Source organism: Cottoperca gobio, chromosome 19 (assembly GCF_900634415.1).
Source record: "Cottoperca gobio chromosome 19, fCotGob3.1, whole genome shotgun sequence".
Lineage (NCBI taxonomy): Eukaryota > Metazoa > Chordata > Actinopteri > Perciformes > Bovichtidae > Cottoperca > Cottoperca gobio.
The window spans coordinates 20,484,427-20,509,614 of NC_041373.1; the positions used below are offsets into that span (position 1 = coordinate 20,484,427).

At 40.1% G+C, this 25,188-nt stretch overlaps 1 protein-coding gene across 1 annotated transcript in view; it reads left to right on the forward strand.

Annotated features, from left to right (window-relative positions):
- The window catches only part of LOC115024424 (glutamate receptor ionotropic, delta-1-like), a 198,116-nt gene that overhangs the window by 155,619 nt on the left and 17,309 nt on the right, over positions 1 to 25,188 (forward strand). Inside the window, exons 7-12 of the mRNA XM_029455944.1 lie at positions 10,032 to 10,133; positions 11,308 to 11,430; positions 11,975 to 12,049; positions 12,461 to 12,806; positions 15,402 to 15,540; positions 19,459 to 19,654. Coding sequence (XP_029311804.1) covers positions 10,032 to 10,133; positions 11,308 to 11,430; positions 11,975 to 12,049; positions 12,461 to 12,806; positions 15,402 to 15,540; positions 19,459 to 19,654 — 981 coding nt within the window. The remainder of the gene's footprint in view (positions 1 to 10,031; positions 10,134 to 11,307; positions 11,431 to 11,974; positions 12,050 to 12,460; positions 12,807 to 15,401; positions 15,541 to 19,458; positions 19,655 to 25,188) is intronic.

Consider the following 25,188-nt stretch of genomic DNA (forward strand, 5'->3'; position numbering starts at 1 on the left):
GTCAGCAGCTCTACATCACACTGACAGATGTGAAGTCAGCAGCTCTACAGCTCACTGACAGATGTGAAGTCAGCAGCTCTACATCACACTGACAGATGTGAAGTCAGCAGCTCTACAGCACACTGACAGATGTGAAGTCAGCAGCTCTCCATCACACTGACAGATGTGAAGTCAGCAGCTCTACAGCACACTGACAGATGTGAAGTCAGCAGCTCTACATCACACTATAATAATAATAATAATAATAATAATAATAATAATAATAATAATAATAATAATAATAATAATAATAATAATATTAATAATAATGATAATAATAATAATAATAATAATAATAATAATATTAATAATAATAATATTAATAATAATAATAATAATAATGATAATAATAATGACAATAATAATAATGCTAATTATAATAAAAATAATAAAAATAATAATAATGATAATAATAATAATAATAATAATAATAATAATAATAATAATAATAATAATAATAACAATAATAATAATGATAATGATAATGAAAATCATAATAATAATAATGATAATAATGATATTGATAATAATTATAATAATTATAATAATGATAATAATAATAATAATAATAATAATAATAATGATAATAATAATAATATTTCTAATAATAATAATGATATTAATAATAATACAATTTATATTAAAATAATGATAATAATGCTAATAATAATATTGATAATGATTATAATAATTATAATAATTATAATAATGATAATAATAATAATAATAATAATAATAATAATATTGATAATAATTATAATAATATTAATAATATTAATAATAATAATAATAATAATAATAATATTGATAATAATGATAATAATAAAAAATTAATAATACTTATAATAATAATAATAATAAAAGTAATAATACTTATAATAATAATAATATTGATAATATTGATAATAATGATAATAATAATAATAATAATAATAATAATAATAATAAAAATGATTATAATAATAATAATAATAATAATAATAATAATAATAATAATAATAATAACAATAATGTCAGGAAGCGTTCCTCATATCTGTGAGAGTCGAGGTCGAACATCTTCATCCCTCCAGTGCAGATTCAAACCTCTGGTTTAACAATTGTGCTGAATTCAGGTGTTGTCAGAATAATGAAAAAGATAATACTCGACTGTGAGAATGCCAGCGAGCGCTCCCTCAAGTCGGAACAACAACTTGGAAAGTCAAAGAAAATATTTACGTCCAATTATGTGGAAACATAGTGGACGAAGTAAATGTTGCGTTGATATCCCCGAGCAGTAAAAATACAACACGTCTTGTTTGTCAAAGGAGCACCTGAATGCACCGTTGGCCTTGAACGATCCTGGTGTCCTGATGTTGGCAGATGTTTGGATCGAAACTACTTTTTACTGAACTTGAACAACTAAACTTCCCCGTAAATAATAAATAATAAAGCCAATTTGTTCTGCACCATTGAGGCCGAGCTGCACATCCCAGTGAACAGAACACCTATTATTCCTGACAATTATTAGATTATTAATAGCAGAAATAGATTTTCTAAAAGGCCAGACAGTCCCAGGTGAGTTGCCGGTCTTTCTAACTACAGCTCATTTTGTTGACTTACGGCAGCCATGTTGCTCTGCGCCGCGAGAGGAGCCGGTAATGAGAGGACGAGGAGACAACACAGATATCAGAGATGTTCCAAGAACAAGCTGAGGGACGTTTGTCTTTCATTACAGGGTCAGAATAAAACACGTCTGCTCGCAATCTGTCGATGTTCCTCGGTCTGTTCAAGGCCACGGATATGAGATCCTGCCGCTGAATGATTGTAGGATTACAACCAGGCCGATCGTTGCACCTTCAACTTCCTGTAAAGAGAACAAAAAGGTACGTTTAGCACTGAAGTCTTTGTAGACTGGAGACAAAGTGCTGCAGTAACGTGTCAGAAATGCAATAAAAATGCAGGATTTTGAGGAGAAGCTTCATCTGCTTGATTCAAACGGCTGCTTGTCATCCACCTGACGTCTCTGCAGCCTCAGCCTCAGTGCCAAAGCCTCAGCACTGGGCTGTGAACGCACTTCATACAATTCTTACATTTCTACACGAGTGCTCTTGATGTGAACGCGTGTCCGCTGGGAACTTTCATTTCTGAGCAGCATTCTTCTCTTGCTGGTCTTCAGAGGAGGTCAGGTCTGCTCTCTCTCTTTGGGAGGAAGAAATGTTTCTGTGAGACGTTCAGGAACATCAGGAGATTATAAAGAGACTTAAAGTGTCTGCATAAGCGGGATGAACATAGTCTTGAAGGGTTTTATAAGCTACTTACAGTCATGAATTTAATTAAAGCGACGCCATCGTCTGGGTGATGAGATCACGCAGCTCAGATGTGTTGTAAATATAGGATTCCTTGTTGCCTAGACAACATAGTCACCGTGACGTCACACATTTCTAACCATTGGATTCTTTTTGCCGTTGTTAACCGTCACCATCTTGTTCTGACACCAGAGGGAGGAGCAAAGTCAAAACAAACGCTGAACAAGATGCTTTTAGGCGACCAGAATGTCCAACGTCCTCTTCTTAGAGGGCTGGGTGTCAGAAACAACGAGGCTCATGGGAGATGTGGTCCTACTTTGGAGAAACAGTAACAACATCACTTTGGTTCCTTCCCTCCCAAAACATCCTGTTTCCTCCTCTTTGGAAATACAAGTCGTTTCCTTCTTGTAACTTCAGCTCTGACTTGTTTTAACCTGCTGGATGTTACAGAGGAGTCTCCTCCTGCTGGATGTTACAGAGGAGTAGAAACATTTTCTCGTAGACTTCTATGCACTCTAACTTCTTGTCTTCAGGCCAGTTTTGAAAGTTAGCATCTATTTAAGGAAGTAATGACGCTGTGAAGACTTCTGAGAGGTTTTAAATCCTTAATATCCTCTTCAGGAACAGGAAATACATAACTCGAAGGAAGCTCTGAAGATGTTGTAACCTGAAAATGTAACCTCGCTACAGGACGCTGCTTAGAATGTTAACCACATTTTTTATTGTGGTTTTAAAATTTAAAATCCTCCAAAGCCCCAAATATTGCATTCATATGAAATTACGGGAATCCCCGAACATGAGTCAGACTTTAGTGTCATCATTTTATTTTATTTACACAACATTTATCTCATCTGAGCGCCATCTGTGAGCGCCATAAACTGACGCCTTTTACAACTTAGAGTCTCTGACGCCTAGTTTATGAAGGGACTATGCGTATTATTATCCTTCTCCTTAGTCGCCATTCTTCTTATTGAGTCCTTTTCAGGGGAGGAGGGCCGGAGGCGGCGCGGCGGAGCGGCGCCGGCCGGAGGCGACGGGCGAAGGAGGCTTCGCGAAGGCGGATCAATTGCTCGTATTCTCCTGAGGTCTCGCCGGCGGCGGATTCTTGTAGGATCGGCGACTACATTCGCCGTTAGGCTGCCTTCGGTAGCCATGGGGAGGAGGATTCATCCTTATTTACGGAGCCGTAGGCTCCTTCAGTGGCTAAGGAGGTCTGGCGCCGGTAGGCTCCTTCTTATCAGGCGGGTCATGCTGGAGGCGACTGATAATTCTTAGGCGGCGGGGCCTTCTTCGCCGTAGGCGCCATCCGGTGGTCCGTGCGTCTCAGTCTCCTTGGGTGAATGCGGAGGAGGATTCGGAGTTCAGTGCGGGTGCAGTCGGGGGAGACGTGAGGAGGTTATGCGGAGAAGTCGGAGCCGGCTGCTTCTTTCCTTATAAGGAGGAGGAGAGGCGGGGAAGGCGGTGGGAGGGGTATCTGTCTTCTCCTTCTTAGGAGGCGGAGCGTCGCCTCAGGTGGAGACAGGCGGTCGGAGCTGCTTCTTCGGAGGACAGGCGGCGAGGAGGCGGAGGGTATGTGGAGGAGGCGCAGGATGGAAGGAGGATCGGAGGCATGAGCATTGCGGAGAAGGCTACGTCTGGAGCCGGCGTGGGCGTGCGGACGTCGGAGCGGCGTGAAGGATGCGGAGCGTCGGATCTGGAGGCGCCGTCTTCGCGGATTCGGCGGAGGGAGTTCGGGGAGGAGCCTTGCGGCTGCGGCGTCGGGGCGGCGGCGCATGATGCGGCTGAGGCGGCGGAGAGGCGGAGGGAGAAGGTGACGGCGGGCAGGCGCCGCGGCGGCGACGGCGACGGCGGACGCAGGCGGGGGGCGGATCAGGCGTCGGGGAAAGGCGCAGACGGAGTCGAGGGAGGCGTGCGGAAGCGGCGTAGGAGAAGGAGAAGCCGGAGACGGAGATAAGTCGGAGGCGCAGGAGGAGGCGGATGCGGAGCCGGAGGGGCGGAGGCGAAGGCGGAGGAGGCGCCGCCGCAGGTGCGAGCATCCGGAGGTGTGGGGAGCGGAGGGGCAGGCGGAGGCGGCGGAGAGAGGCGGCGGCGCGGCGAAGGTCGAGGGCGGGGGCGCACGGCGGCGCCGGCGGTCGGCGGGGGATCCGGAGGAGACGGCGTCGGCGCGGCGGCGGCGCGGCGGCGCAGGCTGAGGCGGCCGGCCCGGGAGGGGAGGCGGCGACGGCGCCGGAGGCGGCGACGGCGCGGCGGCGGCGGAGGAGGCGCCGGCGGGGAGGCGGCGCAGGAGGCGGCGGCGGAGTAGCGGCGAGGGCGGGGCGGGCGGCGCGGCGAGGCGGCGAGCCGGAGGAGGAGGCGCAGGCGCCGGGCGAGGCCGCCGGGAGGCGGAGGAGGCAGGAGGAGGAGCACCGGCGGAGAAGGCGCGGGGCGGAGGCGCCGGCGGAGCCGGCGGTGAACTTCGCCGTCGGCTCCCGGATGTGAGGCTGCGTCTTACGGTCTTCTTTCAAGGATGCTCCGTCGTGCGCCTGAGGCCGTCGGATCTTAGCCTTCTTCTCCTGCTTCTTCTCCTGGCAGGATCGAGTAGCAGCCGGAGCAGGCTCCTGAGCGCGGAGCCGGAGGGGGGAGGGGTCTCGGAGGATGCGGTCGGAGTTTCCGGATGGCGACGGCGGCGCAGGCCTGCGGCTCCGGCGGCTCCAGGCGGAGGCGGTCGCAGGCGCCGCCGGCGGGCCGGCGGGTCCGGCGGCTGCTGGCGAGGAGGCGGAGGGGCGGGCTGCGGCTCAGGAGGAGTCACGGAGGCGGCGGCGCAAGGCGACAGACCGAGCGCTGCACGGCGGCGGCGGCGGCGCGGGAGGCGCCGGCGGAGCAGGAGGAGGCGCCGGCGGCGCCGGATGGCGAAGGCGGCGGCGGCGCAGGAGGAGGAGCGGGCGGCGAAGGAGGAGACGGCGGGGCGCAGGCGGACGGCGAAGGAGGAGAGCGGGAGGCGACGGCGGCGGCGCAGGCGGCGGAGCAGGCGGCGGGCCGGCGGGCGGAGGAGCAGGAGGCGGAGCAGGCGCTGCGGCGCCGGGTCGCGGAGCGACCGGAGGAGCCGGAGGGAAGGCGGGGCCAGGCGGAGCAGCGGCGGCGGAGGCGCGGCGCAGGCGGCGGCGCAGGCGGAGGGGGCGGCGCAGGCGGCGCGCCGGGCGCCGGAGCCGGAGGCGCAGGGGAGGCGAGAAGGCGGCGCCGGGGCGGCGCCGACGGCCGGGCGACGGGGCGCAGGCGGGGGCCCGGCGGCGGCGCAGGCGGCGTGCGGCGGGGCGACAGCGGGCAGGCGAGGCGGCGCCGGCGGCGCAGGCGGCGGCGCATTGGGCGGCGCAGGCGGCGGACGGGGAGGCGGCGCAGGAGGAGGGGCAGCAGGAGGCGGCGGCGAAGGAGGAGCGGGCGGCGGAGCAGGCGGCGACGCGGAGAGGAGGCGCCGGCGACGGGGCGCGGCGCGCGGGCGGCCGCGGGGAGGCGACGGAGGCGGCGGGGCGGGCGGCGAGGAGGGGCGCGGGCGAGGAGAAGGCGGCGGCGGCGGGAGGCGCGAGCCGCAGGGCCGGCGGCGGGGGCGGCGGGCGGGGGGGCCTGGAGGCGACGAAGCCGGAGGCGGCGGCGCGCAGGGGGAGCCGGCGGAGCCGAGGGCGGGCGCAGGCGGAGGAGAAGTCGGTGCGGCTACGGAGCTGGAGGGGGGCGGCGGCGGCGCGGCGGTGCGGCGAGGAGCCTCCGGAGGCGGAGGAGGCGCAGGCGTGAGGTGCGAGGAGAAGCAGGCGGCGGAAGAGGAGGAGCACGGCCCGGGCCCAGGCGCAGGCGAGCGAAGGAGGCGGCGGGCGGCGGAGGGAGGCGGCGGAGGAGCGCGAAGGGCGAGTGCCTCCTGTCGGCGGCGGCCGAGGCGCACGGGGCGCCGGCGGGGGATGCGCCTGAGGCGCAGGCGCCGGCGGAGACGGCGGCGGAGGCGGAGACGGAGAACATGCGGCGCAGGGCGGCGGCGGGCGAGGGGAGGAACCGGAGCCGGCGGCGCCGAAGCCGAAGAAGGGGAGGAAGGCGGAGGAGGCGGCGCAAGGCGGCGGAGGAGAAGGAGCAGAAGGAGGCGCCGGAGGAGAGGCGGAGGCCGCTGGAGGCGGCGCCGGCGGCGCCGGGAGGAAGCCGGCGGCTGAGCGGAGGCGGGACGGGTGGTGAGGAGAAGGCGGGGGCCGGAGAAGGAGGGGGCGGAGGAGGAGCCGGAGCCGGAGGAGCGGAGCAGGAGGCGGAGGCGCCGAGCCGGAGGCAAGGCGTCGGGGAGAAGGAGGAGAAGGAGAGGAGGAGCGGGGGCGGGGGAGGAAGGAGGGGAGGAGCCGGCGGATCCGGATGAGAAGGGGGGGGGGAGGGAGAATGAGGAGACGTGAGGAGGAGTACGGCGAAGCCGGAGGACTGAAGGGGGAGGCAGCGGAGGAGGCGAATGAGGATGAGGCTAAGCAGAGAAGAAGGAGGAGGATTCTCCTGTATTCTCCTGCAATTACTTCTTCATCCTGCTCCTTCCCATTCTTCTTTCCTTCTCCTTCTCCTTCTTCTCCTTCCACATTCTTCTTCTCCTTCTTCTCCTTCTCCTTCTTTTTCTCCTTCTTCTTCTCATTCTTCTTCTTCTTCTTCTTCTCATTCTACTTCTCCTTCTCCCTCTTCTACTTCTTCTTCTGCGGTGGACGTTTTTATGGTTCAACAGTTCAAGTGAGACAGAAACAAGAATAAGAAAAGCAGTTAACTCATCTCTGTGTGTGTGTGTGTGTTTGTGTGTGTGTGTGTGTGTGTGTGTGTGTGTGCGTGCGTGCGTGTGTGTGTTGAGATCATCTAAAGGACAGCTGAGAATAGCTCCCTGATTATTAAACAAGCGCTCCCTCTTTCTTTCCTCTTCGCTCCTTCTCCGCCTCCTTCCTCTCATCTCCACTTACCCTTGTCCTCCCTACTTCTCCATCACTCTCTTGCCTCCGCCTTTCTTCTTCCTCTGTTCTCTCATCTTCGTCTCGTGTGTGTGCAGCGTGTTGTACGGACTGGAACATGGATCACCTTCGTGTCTGCATTATACTTCATATTGCTTACACTTTGTACTTATATTGTTATTTTTTATATTTATCGTCACTCATCTCACTTGTGCCTCGTTGTGTTCTTTGTAAATGTTACTTCATACTTCTACTTCATTACATTTATTTTACAGCTTTACTTACTTTTCAGATTTTGAATAAAAAAACAGGCGATAATATTTTAACATATTATATCTCTTAAGAATAAAGTCCTAAAATAACAGTTTGACGTTGAGGTGAAATGAATCAATAGAATGTGTGTTTCAGAACTTTGATGCAACAATATTAAAAAAATAATACTTTCATAAATATAATAATAAATCTTTCTTTGGATACTTTAAGTATCTAGCTGATACTTCTTTTACTTAAGTGAGAGTTTGATGCAGGACTTTTACTTGTAATTTTTAGTATTTTGACATGTATGTATTGGTACTTTTACTTGAAGGATCTGAATACTTCCTCCACCAGCAACATCTGGAAGCAAGTTGACGTGTGAACATGGACCTCCAGAATATCAATTATTATAGTTCCAGCGACGGCTGAAGGCCTCTAGCTGTCGTTAGCAGAAGCTAAGCTAGTAGCAACGGTTTCTCTGCATATTTGAATAGTTTAGCATTTTGGTAAGAACGTTCTCCATCTCTCTAAAGTTTAGCGTTCAGCAGCGATGACGGCTACGTTAGCAAAAGGCTAAACTAGTAGCAACATTTTCTCTTCATCTCTGAAACGCTTCGGCGATAGTGTCGCTCACGAGAGCCTCGAGTCAGTTTGTCATCTCAAAGCTCTGCCATGTTGGAGTCGAGTGTTGCAGCAGCAGCACAGCAACAGCAGCAGCAGCAGCAGCAGCAGCAGCAGCAACAGCAGCAGCAGCAGCAACAGCAGCAGCAGCAGCAGCAGCAGCACAGCAACAGGACATGTTCAGTGTGTAACTTTAACTACTCTCAGGTGCTTCGTGCTTAGCATCCAGCTAAGTTGTGTAAGCAGAACTGATGGATGTTAAACTACACTACAACCACTCCACTTTGTTTGTTAGTTTTTGTACTTATCTGTATATGTATCTATCAACATGTTGCCCCCACATCTTAATCATCACACGGTAGCATCAGCGGAGCAATTTGTTGTGTTATCGTACGACCCCGTCTGGCAGTGTACAGCTCTGCTCGGTGTATAACACGAAGCAGAAAGCTTGTTTCGCTTAACGGCGCTAATTAAGACATTGTGTCACAGATTACAGAGCGTGTTCACATTAACTGTCAACTAACATTAATCAGTGCGGCTTGATCTACTGTTTATTAGCCTTCTCTAATGTGAATATCACCCGCTTTACTCTTTCCTTTCTGTTTACATCGATGCATGAAAGTGTACATAAAGCGATTAGTTTAATTATGCAACACGATGACGGGCAGTGAGTATATGTTCATAAGAGACTTCATGAGCAATTAGGCTCCGCTCCTCTCAGGAGGGAGGAAGCACGATGTGTACAAGCAGTCAACTGATGCTGAATGGATGTAATGGTGTGTGTGTGTGTGTGTGTGTGTGTGTGTGTGTGTGTGTGTGTGTGTGTGTGTGTGTGTGTGTGTCTCACAGTGATGCACACACAGAGCCAGAGGCATACATGCATTCACACTGCTATTATGCAACGTGGACACTCGAGCTCTAATGGGGAGCACCTGGTGACAGAAACAAGCAGCCCTACAGGTGGAGACTCAGGTGGAGGAGCTTCAGTCCTGTTGGAGTTTACACAAAGGTTTCTGTCGTTACCACGGCATCAGAGAGATCGCATCAACCTTCACATGTTGTCATACGGCTGTTTGTGTGTAACGCTCTCCACCTCAGCGTGTTAGCATGTTAGCATGTTAGCATTAGTTTATTGTAAGACAAGTTAAAATGTCCGATGATGTCGTCAGAGGAAATGGATTAAAAGTGAGGAATGTTAAAGAAAAGATATTATTAAAAAGTAGTCCAAATGATAAAAAAGAGAAGTAAAAATCACGATGTGTTTTCAGTTCGGTTTGTTTGTCCGGCAGCACGATTAGTAGAAATCTGTAAATCTGTAACAAAGCTCTCAAACTCCGGATGTTGGGGTCGTGTCAGTAATTGGTACCGACTGCTCTGTAACAGAAAAACATCAGTAGGAAGGTTTCACATGTGAAAAGGGAAGAAATCTTTGTTAGGACATTACACACACACACACACACACACACTCACACACACACACACACACACACACACACACACACACACACACACACACACAGGGTCTCACTGTTTGGGGCTTTGAGAAGATAAGGAGCTTTTTTTTTTAGTTGGACCTAATTAAGTGCGTTTCTCTTTGTGTGGCTGGAGATGCGTTGAATGGAAACGTGCTGGAGTGTGTTTCTGGCATGCTGCATGTCTCTTAATGTTCTTCCCTGTCGTCTCTTTGTTCCTGTCTCATTTGCAGCAGTGAGCTCTGGCACAGGAGATCCGATGAGACCGGCGAATGAATTCTGAAATTCGCAGCCCGTGAGCCGCGTGGCATTCGCCTCTCCTTGTTCCCTCTGAGGACCTTTGACGCACCAACACATGAAGTCATTAAGAGTCCGACTCGTGTTGTTGACGCCTGCGTGCCGCTCTCTGTTGACATGCTGTCTTGTGTCTTCTGCAGCTCGCTACGTGGGACTCGGTTCACGGCCTGAACGGCAGTCTGAAGGAGAGTCGCATCGAGAACGGGATGCAGGGAGTGACGGTCAAAGTGGTCACTTTACTGGTACGTGGTACACACATATACTGCAACACTATTCATGCAGCACGCGGGAAATGGAATATACAAATGTTAAATGTATTTGTAATTAAATTAAATATAAAGTAGAGAAAGCTCTAGACGTGAAGGGAGATGCAAGGTGCACAAATGAATCACACGCTACAGAATAAGAAATGATAATGTTCTCTTGCCATGTTAGCATGATACTTGTAATAATAAATAATACTTGTATCCCTAGAGCACTTTTCAAACTCAAACACAAACAGTTGTCCAGATTAAAACATGAGCAGAATAAAAGAGAACAGATGGAGGTGCACATTAAATCAAATAAACAAGTGAATATAGAATTAAGAGCGATGTGGATACTTTAGCTAACGTCTGATCCCTGAGAAGGTGTAACAGCGAACACAACGTCACCAACATCACAAGCTGCATTAATGAACGTCGAAGCTACACGTTAACAGTAATGTGTCAAAGTGTCAGAGTCCTGAAACTCCATAAAACACACAACATGTGATGCTGCACTCTGTCAACTTCTTTAAACAAGTTCAATTATTGATGTAACAAAAATCATCCCGCGCTCCAGAGCACAGAGTCCACTGTGAACCAAGAGAAGCTCAGTGAGTTTGATTATCCGTCTGCTCCGACTCCTCTCACATCCTCGAGCTCCTCAGAAAGGTTTCCTCTCAACTGTTGTTGTCGGGGGGGGGGGGGGGGATCAGCGGCACCTCCGGTCAGCGTGATTAGTTTAAGAGATACAAACAGTCGAGCGTTCTCCAGCCCTGATCCCAGCAGCGGCGGCGGTTCGCACCAGAGCTCCACCTGTGCTGGCGCAGCAGCGGAGACGCAGGTGTAACCAAGCGAGACTAATACCTTCACCCTGCGGTTGATCCCCTGCAGCTGCAACACTTCCAGCTCTTACACAACACGACCTCCACAGACACACACAGCCGGTACACTCACTGTGTTCTGCACCACCGTCAGCAGGAAACCTCAACATATGAGAATACAATTATTCTGCTTCCAGGTTTTGATTTGGCTCCACATGATGAACCGGTTTCTTCTGCATCTCACCTCAGAGCCGCTGCTTGTGTTTTTAATTCTTTCATAAAACTTGGTTGCAGCTGCAGTTTGTAACTCTGTGTTCTCCTCCCTCACACCTCCACCTGTCTGTCTGCAGGAGGATCCTTTTGTCATGGTGGCAGAGAACATCCTGGGGCAGCCCAAGAGATATAAAGGCTTCTCCATCGACGTCCTGGACGCCCTCGCGAAGATCCTGGGCTTCAAATATGAGATCTACCAGGTGGGACCGACTGCTTTAGCTCTTCTGCAAATGGTTTTTGACGCATCACAAATATGTTTCTAGTCAAAGTCCACGAATGAAGATGGTCGTGTTGGATGTGTGGGTCAAATAAACAGGACGTTCACCCAGAAGACCGCCGACTTATTTTATAAGGATTCGTTTTCTTCTGACGTTGCAATTTAAAATCTCTAAATAATTGGAAACATATAACCCTGAGTCCTTTTTAATAATAATATTTTGGTTATTGTAAAGTTGGTGGCATTAACAAAGTCTTGAATCTAACTTGTTTAAGCTGCAGGAACCTGGTATAGAAGTTAACTTGTGTAACTAAGCTATGTTACAAACCATTAACCACGTGTTTAAATCTGGAATTGAGAACATAGTTTAGTTTGGTGACAGTGATGCACGTTCACACACAGGAACTGCTGTCCTGCTTTACATTTGACAAACTTGTAAAGAAGAAATTTCAGGATGTTTCTTTGGTCAACATGAAGTCCTGAGCTGGAGGCATAAACTCAATAAACCTTATTAATCTTTCCTCCAGGTGGCCGACAGTAAATATGGATCTCAACTTCCCAACGGCTCGTGGAACGGCATGATTGGTGATCTCATCAACAAGGTGAACTCTGAGTTCAGTATTATGATAAATCAGAACATGTTGTTTTCAGCCTGTGAAATATGGAAATGTTCTTATTTTCTCTGTTTTATATCACGATAAAGTGATAAAACAAGACATTTAAATGCATCACTTTTCACTGTTTTCTGACATTTTATAGATCAAACCATCTTTAAAATAAAGAAAATAACGTGCAGATTAATCGATAATGAAAATAATTGTGAGTTGCATTAATAGTAAATACTGATTAATAAAAACTCATCAAGCACCAAATGCAACTGATGGACGAGATGAAGGAAGCCGATGAGCTAGTAACTTTGTCCCTGCTGGCCACCGTACTCTCTCTGAGCAACACAAATCAAGACATAAATACTTGTCCTTGTTTTACTGACAGCTCTTGTGTTCCTCCTCTAGAGAGCCGACCTGGCGGTGTCGGCGATCACCATCACGCCGGAGCGGGAGAACGTGGTGGACTTCAGCAAGCGTTACCTGGACTACAGCGTCGGCATCCTGCTGCGGAAACCTGAAGAAAAGATCAACATCTTCTCTCTGTTTGCACCCTTTGACCTCGCCGTGTGGGCCTGCATCGCCGCCGCCATCCCCGTGGTGGGAGTGCTCATCTTCCTGCTCAACAGGCTGCAGGTGCTGCGCTCATCCTCTACCCAGAATGCACCGCCGGGCCAGCCCCCCAATGGCGTCGTGGGGTCGGGCTCTCTGCACAGCGCCATCTGGATTGTTTACGGAGCGTTTGTGCATCAAGGTGAGAGAAAAGATGATAATCTGAGTGTACTGAAACCGCAGATTTTAAAGTTACACAGTATGAAGATATCCATGTTCATAAATGTATTTATACCTAATTTATCTGACGTTATTTTGAGTGTTGATGGGGCAATGTTAGCACGGCCCTGTTGGAGCCAAACTCCATTCAGAAAACATTTTAAAAGTTGTTTGCTTGTCGTCCTGCAGACAAACCTGACAAAGTATGAATTCAGACTTTTCACAAATCAGCATCATGACGGAGTTATTTCTGCATCCTGTTGATCTGTTTATTAATATTAAATCACAGCTAAATCTGTTTATTTTGTGTCCATACTGCTGTAGTAAACCAGATGAGTTCAGCCTTTGAAAGTAACACAACTAAGCACAAATGATCCTGTCGTCAAACTCGCACAAAGAACTCAAAGCAAATATTTGCTTGGAAGTATTTTTAGGCAGCATTTAATAATGTCAACATTTTGCTTCAAAATCAACACATTTCATTGGAATCTACAATCCGTGCTCGAAGGGGACAGAACAATCTGTCCAAAACTTATTAACGTGTTCAACTTTAGTGAAATTTGACCTGCAGATTTGTACAGTTGAACAAGCTGTGATGAGATGAATGCTAATGTTGCTCTGCGCCTGCTATATGTGTACATATGCAACATGCTAGCATGTGTTGTTGTTGGTCCTAATGGAGCTTTCCTAACTCACAGGTTCCTGCAGTGTAATGTGTTTCATTATGCTGGAATACAAACATCAGCTGAAAGTCAAATGAACCGCTCTCACAGTTTAGCAGCTCGACTGTTTGTCTGAAATCATTCAGGGCTGATCGCAGCAAAGGGAAGATTATCTGCTCTGTAAAGACGGATTTCAGTTTGATTTGGAGAGTTTTAAATTCGAGCTGTTACACGGATTACACAGCAACACAAGAGGGAAACAATCATCACAGGAGGATTTGTAGCGTCTGAAATATTTAGCAGAGAAGCAGAAAGAAGGACATGAAACTTTAAAGTGCTTAAATGAATTAGGGGAGGCTTAGATTATAGAGCTCCAGGAAATGTCATCGTGAAGTAATAAACGTAGGTTTCTGTGTGTAGGTTTGTAGACCCACGTGTGTGTTGGAGATGTGTGTGTGTGTGTGTGTGTGTGTGTGTGGTAACAACACAAACACAGAATAGTAACACTGCAGTGAAGAGTGTGAAATGTGCCTTTAGATGAGATTCACACACACATACTTGTACTTCTGTACTTGTGAGGACCGTTACTGACGTGTTCTCGAACACTCTTAGCTCCAACCTCATCCTCAAACCTTTTTCTAGCCTGAACACTAAAAACTAAAAGTCTTTAACTTCAAACAGAGTTTTAAAAGGTAAAGACCAAACTCACTTTCCAATCGATGTCCCTTCTCTCTTCTAAATGTCTTCACGTCTTTAAAACGTCCTCACTGTTTAAGACTTTGATGAAATAAACCATCAACCGTCTTTGATGGTTTATTTCATATATATATATATTCATATATTGTATATTTCATGATCTCTAGAAACTTTCAAGACTTTTCTTGTTGTTTCTTCAGTTTTCAAAATGTCTTTGTTGTTTTTAAATGTCCCCACTAAAGAATAAAATCTCACTTTCCAAATGTCTTCTCCACAAATAATCTCCTATTGTAAAAATGTCACATCCTGGTAATTATTATTAACTAGTCATTTAAACATTTGCTGTTTAAAACTTGAACAATAATTTGCTTGAAAAACTTTGTGAACAATCAGGAAACAACAGTTGATGACGGCTGAAAGAAATGTTATTATTATATATAAAATGTTATATATTTATATTTTCCAAGAATGTCTTTGTCATTTCTTTTCATTTACCAAAAAAAGTCCTAACTTTCCAAATGTCCCCACTTTGCTAAGTCGTCCTAACTTTCCAAAGGTCACAGTCATCAGCAGAGTGCCAGAGAAACGTCTTGTAATAAAAAGAAGTGACTGACGAAGACAAGTTGACTGTGACTGATGTGAAATGTTCTTCAGAAATTTCCCCAAAAACGTCCACATTTATCACAAAGGTCCTTATATACCATAACTGTCTTCATTCCTCACTCTCAAGGTCTACATGGTCCTCACAAAGACAGAAGCACAAGAACACACACACACAGTGAAACACATGTGTTCATGTCCACATGCGCAAGTGGATCCACATGAACACACTCCAGCATGAACACACACAAACACACACACACACATTTCCCAGCAGAGGCATCTATTATGGTCTGGCAGGTTGCCTGGGAAACCTTTTAGGTCTCACAGGTTGTGATTAGATGCAGCCGTGCCGCCGCTCTGCTCGCTGCGATAGGGCCGCACTCTCCCCTGCTGTTTGAATCAGGTGTTCACTGAGAGTTCACAGTTCTGATCCCCACAGCAATGTGGGCACCAACACCTGAAGCTGGACTCTCTGAAAAAACACTCTGAAAACTCTTGTAAATCCCCGTTGGAGAGTTTAGAGTAACAACCTGGATGTAATAGTTGTGTGTGTGTGTGTGTGTGTGTGTGTGTGTGTGTGTGTGTGTGTGTGTGTGTGTGTGTGTGTGTGTGCACAGGTGGGGACAGTGTGATCGGCTCCATGGCTCTGAGGATCGTGATGGGCAGCTGGTGGCTCTTCACGCTCATCGTGTGTTCGTCGTACACCGCCAACCTGGCAGCATACCTCACCGTGTCACGTATGGACCACGCTATACGGTGAGGCTCACACACACACACACACACACACACACACACATGCATATTTGTTGTTGACTGAAGTAGACTCAAGTATTGTACTTCAGCACTTGTACTTTACTTGAGTATTTCCATTTTATGCAACTTTATTCTTGTACTTTTTGCTGTTAATGTTAATTTATTAGTAATAATGTCGAGGTTTGGTTTCACTTTTGGCTCGTTTCTCATTGTTTTCACTATTTTTACAAAACAATCATTAAAGAAATGTAGAAAGTAATCAGATTATTCCATAATGAAAACAATCTTTAGCTCCTGCTCAACAAATACAGTCAAATCCTGCTACATTAATGCATGAGTAATAATAATCTAATGATATAATATATAATAGTACACCAGTCTGAGACATCTTTATACTTGTTTTATATTGATTATACTTACATACTTTTACTGAAGGAACATTTTCAATGCAGGACTTTTACTTGTAAATCGGAAAAGATTTGGGTTTTTTTATTTTGCAAAGGTTGGATCCACCTTTTCAAATCTTTTCTTGGAAATTAATGATTTTTTATATGTCTTAAACCCAGAATGTCCCTAATACGTCTTTATAGGCCACACGGGAGCACAGAAACAACTAACAGCCATGTTGAGGACACTGTCTGTCCCTCTCGCTGTAACATCAACATTTAAAGAAATCACACTCTGAGAGACGACTGACTTTGATAATTGATCTTAAAGAGGCAGCTGAATCAAATCCGCTCAAGAGGAAAGCTGCAGATCGTCTGTGCTCACTAAAGTGGAGGCTGTGAAGGAGAAGAGCTGGTGTCGTCGTACATTTCGAAGGTGGACAGCTAAAAATAAAAAGCTTGAATATTTCTCCAAAAAGAAGAATCACCACTGAGTTCAAGTATTTAATGCATGTGAAAAATCTAAACTCCTCTAACGTTCAACCCTCCTGTTGTTAGCGGAACACACTGACCTCGTTCTGCTCGAGTGCTGCAACGCTGCACAAGCTGAGAATAGAGACGCTAAGTTTTCAATTGGTCAAAGGTTTAAACAGGATTTGCATTCGAAGCACAGCAGCGTGCAGCGAAGTGTCCTCGAGTGTTTAGTAGCAGGATCTACAGGATGGAACATCTCTGGAGGAGCAAAAAGGTGTTTGTAGCGTTCCCAAATACTCACTCGAGTAGTGGTTTCCAACCTAGGGGTCGGGACCCCAGTGGGGGTCGCCACAGCTTCTTGGGGGTTTGGTTTGAAAGCCCTTGATTATAAGAGTGTAAGACAACTTAAAATAAAATATATATAAATATATACAGTGTGCCCATATCTCAGGATATTATTCATTTCTGTAAAGAAACCAAATGAAATTGTTATTATTCATATTATTTAAGATATACATATATAAAATAAAAAATAAATATATTTATATAAATAAATATATTTATATAAATAAATATATATTATATAAATAAATATGTATTATTTATATATATATATATATATATATATATATATATATATATATATAAATAAATATATATCTATATAAAGAAATAAATACATAAATATTTATTTTGATATATAAAAATAAATATATATCTATATAAATAAATATTTATATTTATTTATATAGATATATATAAAAATAAATGTATCTATATAAATAAATATTTTTATTTTTATATAAATATAAAAATAAATATATATCTATATAAATAAATAAATATATATACAGTTTGAACTTAGACAAAGGGACGGATAATTCACATGCGTTGTACATTTTCACGGAAAGCATTCAGAAGTGCGATTGCAAAGACACAAGTACAATCTTTTTAAATATTCATGTGAGAATGTAACCTTACATTTGTATGCAAAAACGTCGTCGCCGGTGTTACAGGCAGAAGATCAAAACGAGCGTTTAGTCCCCCCCCCTAAAGAGTGGTCGCACATCAAAGTCTGAAACATGTTTTCATCTTCCACCATCACTGGCCCGACATGAAGCGTGCACACAAACGTCTGATCCACTCTTTTTGTTTTCACATCCAGAAACATGGCAGCGGGCACTGAAGGCAAGTCTGAGGCTTCAAAGTCAGAACATGTTTGTGCAGAGATGTCCTACAGGAAGAAAGAAACCGCGATGTGTAGTTCCAGTGTCTGAGCTCCAGCAGTGTAGAAAAGGACAGATTTGGTGTTTTAGGTGTAATGCACCTTTAACTGACAACTTGTGTCGCAACAGTGACCTCCGTGCTCAGATAACTGCTTGAACTTTGGATTCGGTGTGAAATCTTGTTTTGGCTCTAACATGACAGAACATTCTTCATCTCCGTGGGATCTTTACTGTATAACTGAACCTCCTGCAGATTGAAACGTCGAGCTCAATACTTCTTTAAAACGATTAATCAGAGTCTGTCCAAGCTTCAAACTCTTCCTTCAGCAGATTCCTCTTCAGCTTGAATGATTGTCTTTGAATCCACAGACGTGTTAACATCCGTCTGGAGATCACATCTAGTTTGCGTCTCTTTCCTGCGAGGCTTCAGTGAGTCAGTGAGTCGAAGGCATCTCAGTGTCAGGAGCTCGCTTTGAGGTGTAGCGTCCCGCTGTTTGTCTCCGCTTTGTTAAAAGTCTTTTACTTCCACTCAGCACGAACCGAGCAGGTAATAAATGCACAGTCATCTCTTTATGATGCGTTCCTCTCAGTGATGCACGAGCACACACTCGACATCCTCCACTACGAACACGCAGCTCAGGTGCATCGTCTTGTTTTTGTCAATTTATGTTGTGTATGAATAAATAATGTTATCTTTCGTTTCCCATCTAAAGGTGCACGCCGCCTCCTTCCTCTTCTATCTATTTCCTCATCTCAGAATCAAATGCGAGTTGACATTTTCATCAGCAAATCCCCGGCACGTTACTCCCTGAAGGGCGATTCATTCGAGAGCGCTGCGAGTAAATGCTAAGTACAAGACTCGGCTTTTACAGACATTCCATGAATCCTGAAGTGGAGATTTGCATGTGATGGAGACTTGTTTAAAGGACGAGCAGCCTGCCATCCCTGCAGCGCTCCGTCAGACACATGCAGGCTTCCTGTTAACGTCTTCATCACACAAATGGGAGGTTTTATGAATCCTGATATCCAGCTGGTCCAGCGGACAGAATCAGGAAATGGTTCCAGGCAGGACATTACTGCGTAAAAGGGTTCGTAGTATAAATCCCTGGAAATATAGTGGAAGTGTTACAAACCCACGTAAGAGATATGGCATCCAGAAATGTTACTGAAGGTGCGTCCTCACACCCAAACACATGAAAATCAGTTACGTGGTCCTGCAGAAACGTGACCTTATAGGGTATAAAACGGGAGAAGATCCGGACGTTAGCTCTTTAAACTGAAAAAATAAACACAAGATAAATTAAATGCAAAAGTCAAATCAAAGAAAAACATCTTAAAATAAAGAAAGCGGTTTCTCTCTTCATAAAGTCTGAACATTTGTACATTTCTTATATATTTTTATTCCTTTAGTCCAAATAGAAACAATATTTCTCTTCTTCCTGCACCGTTGTCTTGGGTACGCTGGAGCTTTTTAAAACTCAAAAGATGCAACAGATTCCTGCACATCTGTATTATATATGTTTATCTATAAACATCTATATTTATTTGGGACGTTTCGGGGGAAATGAGAAGAAGTGGCTGCAAGTCTGCAAACGTTTAAGTTCCTCGTGTGCAACAACACGATGGCATGAAAGTAATTCACTAACATCACATGTGGAGAAGTAATGTCGTAACTGTTCCCCTGAATATGTTCAATAAACACATGAATAACTATGAAATAACTCTTAAAGGATAAACTGATCAAATAAAGACATGATGTAACACGTGACACGTTCTCACTTTGTAATAACACAACAGCATTACGTGATCTCCTGACTCGTGTCTCTGTCCTCCAGGTCATTCCAGGACTTGGCGCGGCAGATGGACGTGGACTATGGCACGGTGAGGGACTCAGCCGTATACGACTACTTCAGGAACAAAGGCACCAACCCTCTGGAGCAGGACAGCACGTACGCAGAGCTGTGGAGGACCATCAGCAAGAACAACGGCATGGACTACTCCGTGTCCAGCCCGTCGGAGGGCATCCGCAAGGTAGGAGCAAACTACAGTTAGCAAACAGAAACTAAGGTCAACAGACTTTAAGGAAGATCTAACCGGCTGGTTAAAAATATAACGATATAAAGTGATTAAGATATACATATATTAAGATATAAAGATATTAAGATATAAAGATATTAAGATATTAAGATATGAAGATATAAAGATATAAAGATATGAAGATATAAAGATATGAAGATATAAAGATATGAAGATATAAAGATATGAAGATATAAAGATATAAAGATATGAAGATATAAAGATATGAAGATATTAAGATATTAAGATATAAAGATATAAAGTTATTAAAGCATACATATATAAAGATATAAAGATATAAAGATATGAAGATATAAAGATATGAAGATATGAAGATATAAAGATATGAAGATATAAAGATATGAAGATATAAAGATATGAAGATATAAAGATATAAAGATATAAAGATATGAAGATATAAAGATATGAAGATATGAAGATATAAAGATATGAAGATATAAAGATATGAAGATATAAAGATATGAAGATATAAAGATATAAAGATATTAAGATATTAAGATATAAAGATATAAAGTTATTAAAGCATACATATATAAAGATATAAAGATATGAAGATATAAAGATATAAAGATATGAAGATATAAAGATATGAAGATATAAAGATATGAAGATATAAGATATAAAGATATAAAGATATAAAGATATGAAGATATAAAGATATAAAGATATAAAGATATGAAGATATAAAGATATAAAGATATTAAGATATTAAGATATAAAGATATAAAGTTATTAAAGCATACATATATAAAGATATGAAGATATAAAGATATGAAGATATAAAGATATAAAGATATGAAGATATGAAGATATAAAGATATACAGATATACAGATATACAGATATGAAGATATAAAGATATGAAGATATAAAGATATGAAGATATAAAGATATACAGATATAAAGATATGAAGATATGAAGATATAAAGATATAAAGATATAAAGATATACAGATATACAGATATGAAGATATTAAGATATAAAGATATAAAGATATACAGATATAAAGATATGAAGATATGAAGATATACAGATATGAAGATATAAAGATATAAAGATATGAAGATATGAAGATATACAGATATGAAGATATACAGATATAAAGATATGAAGATATGAAGATATACAGATATGAAGATATAAAGATATACAGATATAAGATATACAGATATACAGATATAAAGATATGAAGATATTAAGATATAAAGATATAAAGATATAAAGATATACAGATATAAAGATATACAGATATGAAGATATAAAGATATGAAGATATAAAGATATAAAGATATGAAGATATAAAGATATAAAGATATAAAGATATGAAGATATAAAGATATAAAGATATACAGATATAAAGATATACAGATATAAAGATATGAAGATATAAAGATATGAAGATATGAAGATATAAAGATATGAAGATATGAAGATATACAGATATAAAGATATGAAGATATAAAGATATGAAGATATAAAGATATAAAGATATGAAGATATAAAGATGTGAAGATATGAAGATATAAAGATATAAAGATATGAAGATATAAAGATATAAAGATATACAGATATAAAGATATGAAGATATAAAGATATACAGATATACAGATATTAAGATATGAAGATATGAAGATATAAAGATATTAAGATATGAAGATATAAAGATATAAAGATATAAAGATATGAAGATATGAAGATATAAAGATATAAAGATATACAGATATTAAGATATGAAGATATGAAGATATAAAGATATTAAGATATGAAGATATAAAGATATAAAGATATAAAGATATGAAGATATGAAGATATAAAGATATAAAGATATGAAGATATAAAGATATGAAGATATGAAGATATGAAGATATAAAGATATAAAGATATAAAGATATTAAGATATGAAGATATAAAGATATAAAGATATGAAGATATAAAGATATAAAGATATGAAGATATGAAGATATAAAGATATGAAGATATGAAGATATTAAGATATGAAGATATGAAGATATAAAGATATAAAGATATAAAGATATGAAGATATTAAGATATAAAGATATGAAGATATAAAGATATAAAGATATAAAGATATTAAGATATGAAGATATAAAGATATAAAGATATAAAGATATGAAGATATGAAGATATAAAGATATAAAGATATGAAGATATAAAGATATAAAGATATACAGATATTAAGATATGAAGATATGAAGATATAAAGATATGAAGATATAAAGATATGAAGATATAAAGATATGAAGATATAAAGATATAAAGATATACAGATATAAAGATATTAAGATATGAAGATATTAAGATATAAAGATATGAAGATATAAAGATATAAAGATATAAATATATACAGATATAAAGATATGAAGATATAAAGATATGAAGATATAAAGATATAAAGATATACAGATATTAAGATATGAAGATATGAAGATATAAAGATATTAAGATATGAAGATATAAAGATATAAAGATATAAAGATATGAAGATATGAAGATATAAAGATATAAAGATATGAAGATATAAAGATATAAAGATATGAAGATATGAAGATATGAAGATATAAAGATATAAAGATATAAAGATATTAAGATATGAAGATATTAAGATATAAAGATATGAAGATATAAAGATATAAAGATATGAAGATATGAAGATATAAAGATATGAAGATATGAAGATATTAAGATATGAAGATATAAAGATATAAAGATATAAAGATATGAAGATATTAAGATATAAAGATATGAAGATATAAAGATATAAAGATATAAAGATATTAAGATATGAAGATATAAAGATATAAAGATATAAAGATATGAAGATATGAAGATATAAAGATATAAAGATATGAAGATATAAAGATATAAAGATATACAGATATTAATATATGAAGATATGAAGATATAAAGATATGAAGATATAAAGATATGAAGATATAAAGATATGAAGATATAAAGATATAAAGATATACAGATATAAAGATATGAAGATATAAAGATATGAAGATATAAAGATATACAGATATACAGATATAAAGATATGAAGATATAAAGATATAAAGATATACAGATATTAAGATATGAAGATATAAAGATATAAAGATATAAAGATATGAAGATATGAAGATATAAAGATATGAAGATATAAAGATATGAAGATATAAAGATATGAATATATAAAGATATGAAGATATAAAGATATGAATATATAAAGATATGAAGATATAAAGATGTGAATATATAAAGATATACAGATATAAAGATATGAAGATATAAAGATATACAGATATAAAGATATAAAGATATAAATATATAAAGATATGAAGATATGAAGATATAAAGATATAAATATATAAAGATATACAGATATAAAGATATGAAGATATAAAGATATACAGATATAAAGATATAAAGATATAAATATATAAAGATATGAAGATATAAAGATATACAGATATAAATATATAAAGATATAAAGATATAAATATATAAAGATATGAAGATATTAAGATATAAAGATATAAAGATATACAGATATAAAGATATGAAGATATAAAGATATAAAGATATGAAGATATAAAGATATAAAGATATAAAGATATAAAGATATCAAGATATAAAGATATTAAGATATACAGATATAAAGATATGAAGATATACAGATATGAAGATATGAAGATATAAAGATATAAAGATATAAAGATATACAGATATGAAGATATGAAGATATAAAGATATAAAGATATAAAGATATGAAGATATAAAGATATAAAGATATGAAGATATTAAGATATTAAGATATAAAGATATGAAGATATAAAGATATAAAGATATAAAGATATGAAGATATGAAGATATACAGATATTAAGATATGAAGATATGAAGATATGAAGATATAAAGATATAAAGATATTAAGATATAAAGATATGAAGATATAAAGATATAAAGATATGAAGATATACAGATATTAAGATATGAAGATATGAAGATATGAAGATATAAAGATATAAAGATATGAAGATATAAAGATATGAAGATATAAAGATATGAAGATATAAAGATATGAAGATATAAGATGTGAAGATATAAAGATATACAGATATAAAGATATGAAGATATAAAGATATACAGATATAAAGATATAAAGATATAAATATATAAAGATATGAAGATATGAAGATATACAGATATAAAGATATACAGATATAAATATATGAAGATATAAAGATATAAATATATAAAGATATGAAGATATGAAGATATACAGATATAAAGATATACAGATATAAATATATAAAGATATAAAGATATAAATATATACAGATATGAAGATATAAATATATAAAGATATAAAGATATACAGATATAAAGATATACAGATATAAATATATAAAGATATAAAGATATAAATATATAAAGATATACAGATATGAAGATATAAATATATAAAGATATAAAGATATACAGATATAAAAATGTGAACCACAGACACTTCCAGGAGTTCCAGCTCCAGTGCAACGAACAACTCCAGGATTATACTTTAAACTTTATACTTTAAACTTTAAACATTATATTTTAAACTTTAGACTTTAGACTTTAAACTTTAAACTTTAAATTTAGACTTTAAACTTTAAACTTTAAACTTTAAATTTAGACTTTAGACTTTAAACTTTAGTGTTTAGACTTTAGACTTTAAACTTTAGTGTTTAGACTTTAAACTTTAGTCTTTAAACTTTAGTCTTTAGACTTTAAACTTTAGTGTTTAGACTTTAAACTTTAGTGTTTAGACTTTAGACTTTAAACTTTAGTGTTTAGACTTTAAACTTTAGTCTTTAAACTTTAGTCTTTAGACTTTAAACTTTAGTCTTTAAACTTTAGTCTTTAGACTTTAAACTTTAGTGTTTAGACTTTAAACTTTAGTCTTTAAACTTTAGTCTTTAGTCTTTAAACTTTAGTGTTTAGACTTTAAAACTTTAGTCTTTAAACTTTAAACATTAAACTTTAGACATTAAACTTTAAACATTAAACTTTAGACATTAAACTTTAAACATTAAACTTTAAACTTTAAACTTTAAACATTAAACTTTAGACATTAAATTTTAAACATTAAACTTTAAACTTTAAACATTAAACTTTAGACATTAGTCTTTAAACTTTAGACATTAGACTTTAAACTTTAGTCTTTAAACTTTAGTCTTTAGACTTTAAACTTTAAACTTTAAACATTAAACTTTAAACATTAAACTTTAGACATTGAACTTTAAACATTAAACTTTAGACATTAAACTTTAAACATTAAACTTTAGACATTAAACTTTAGACATTAAACTTTAGACATTAAACTTTAGACATTAAACTTTAAACATTAAACTTTAGACATTAAACTTTAGACATTAAACTTTAAACATTAAACTTTAGACATTAAACTTTAAACATTAAACTTTAGAC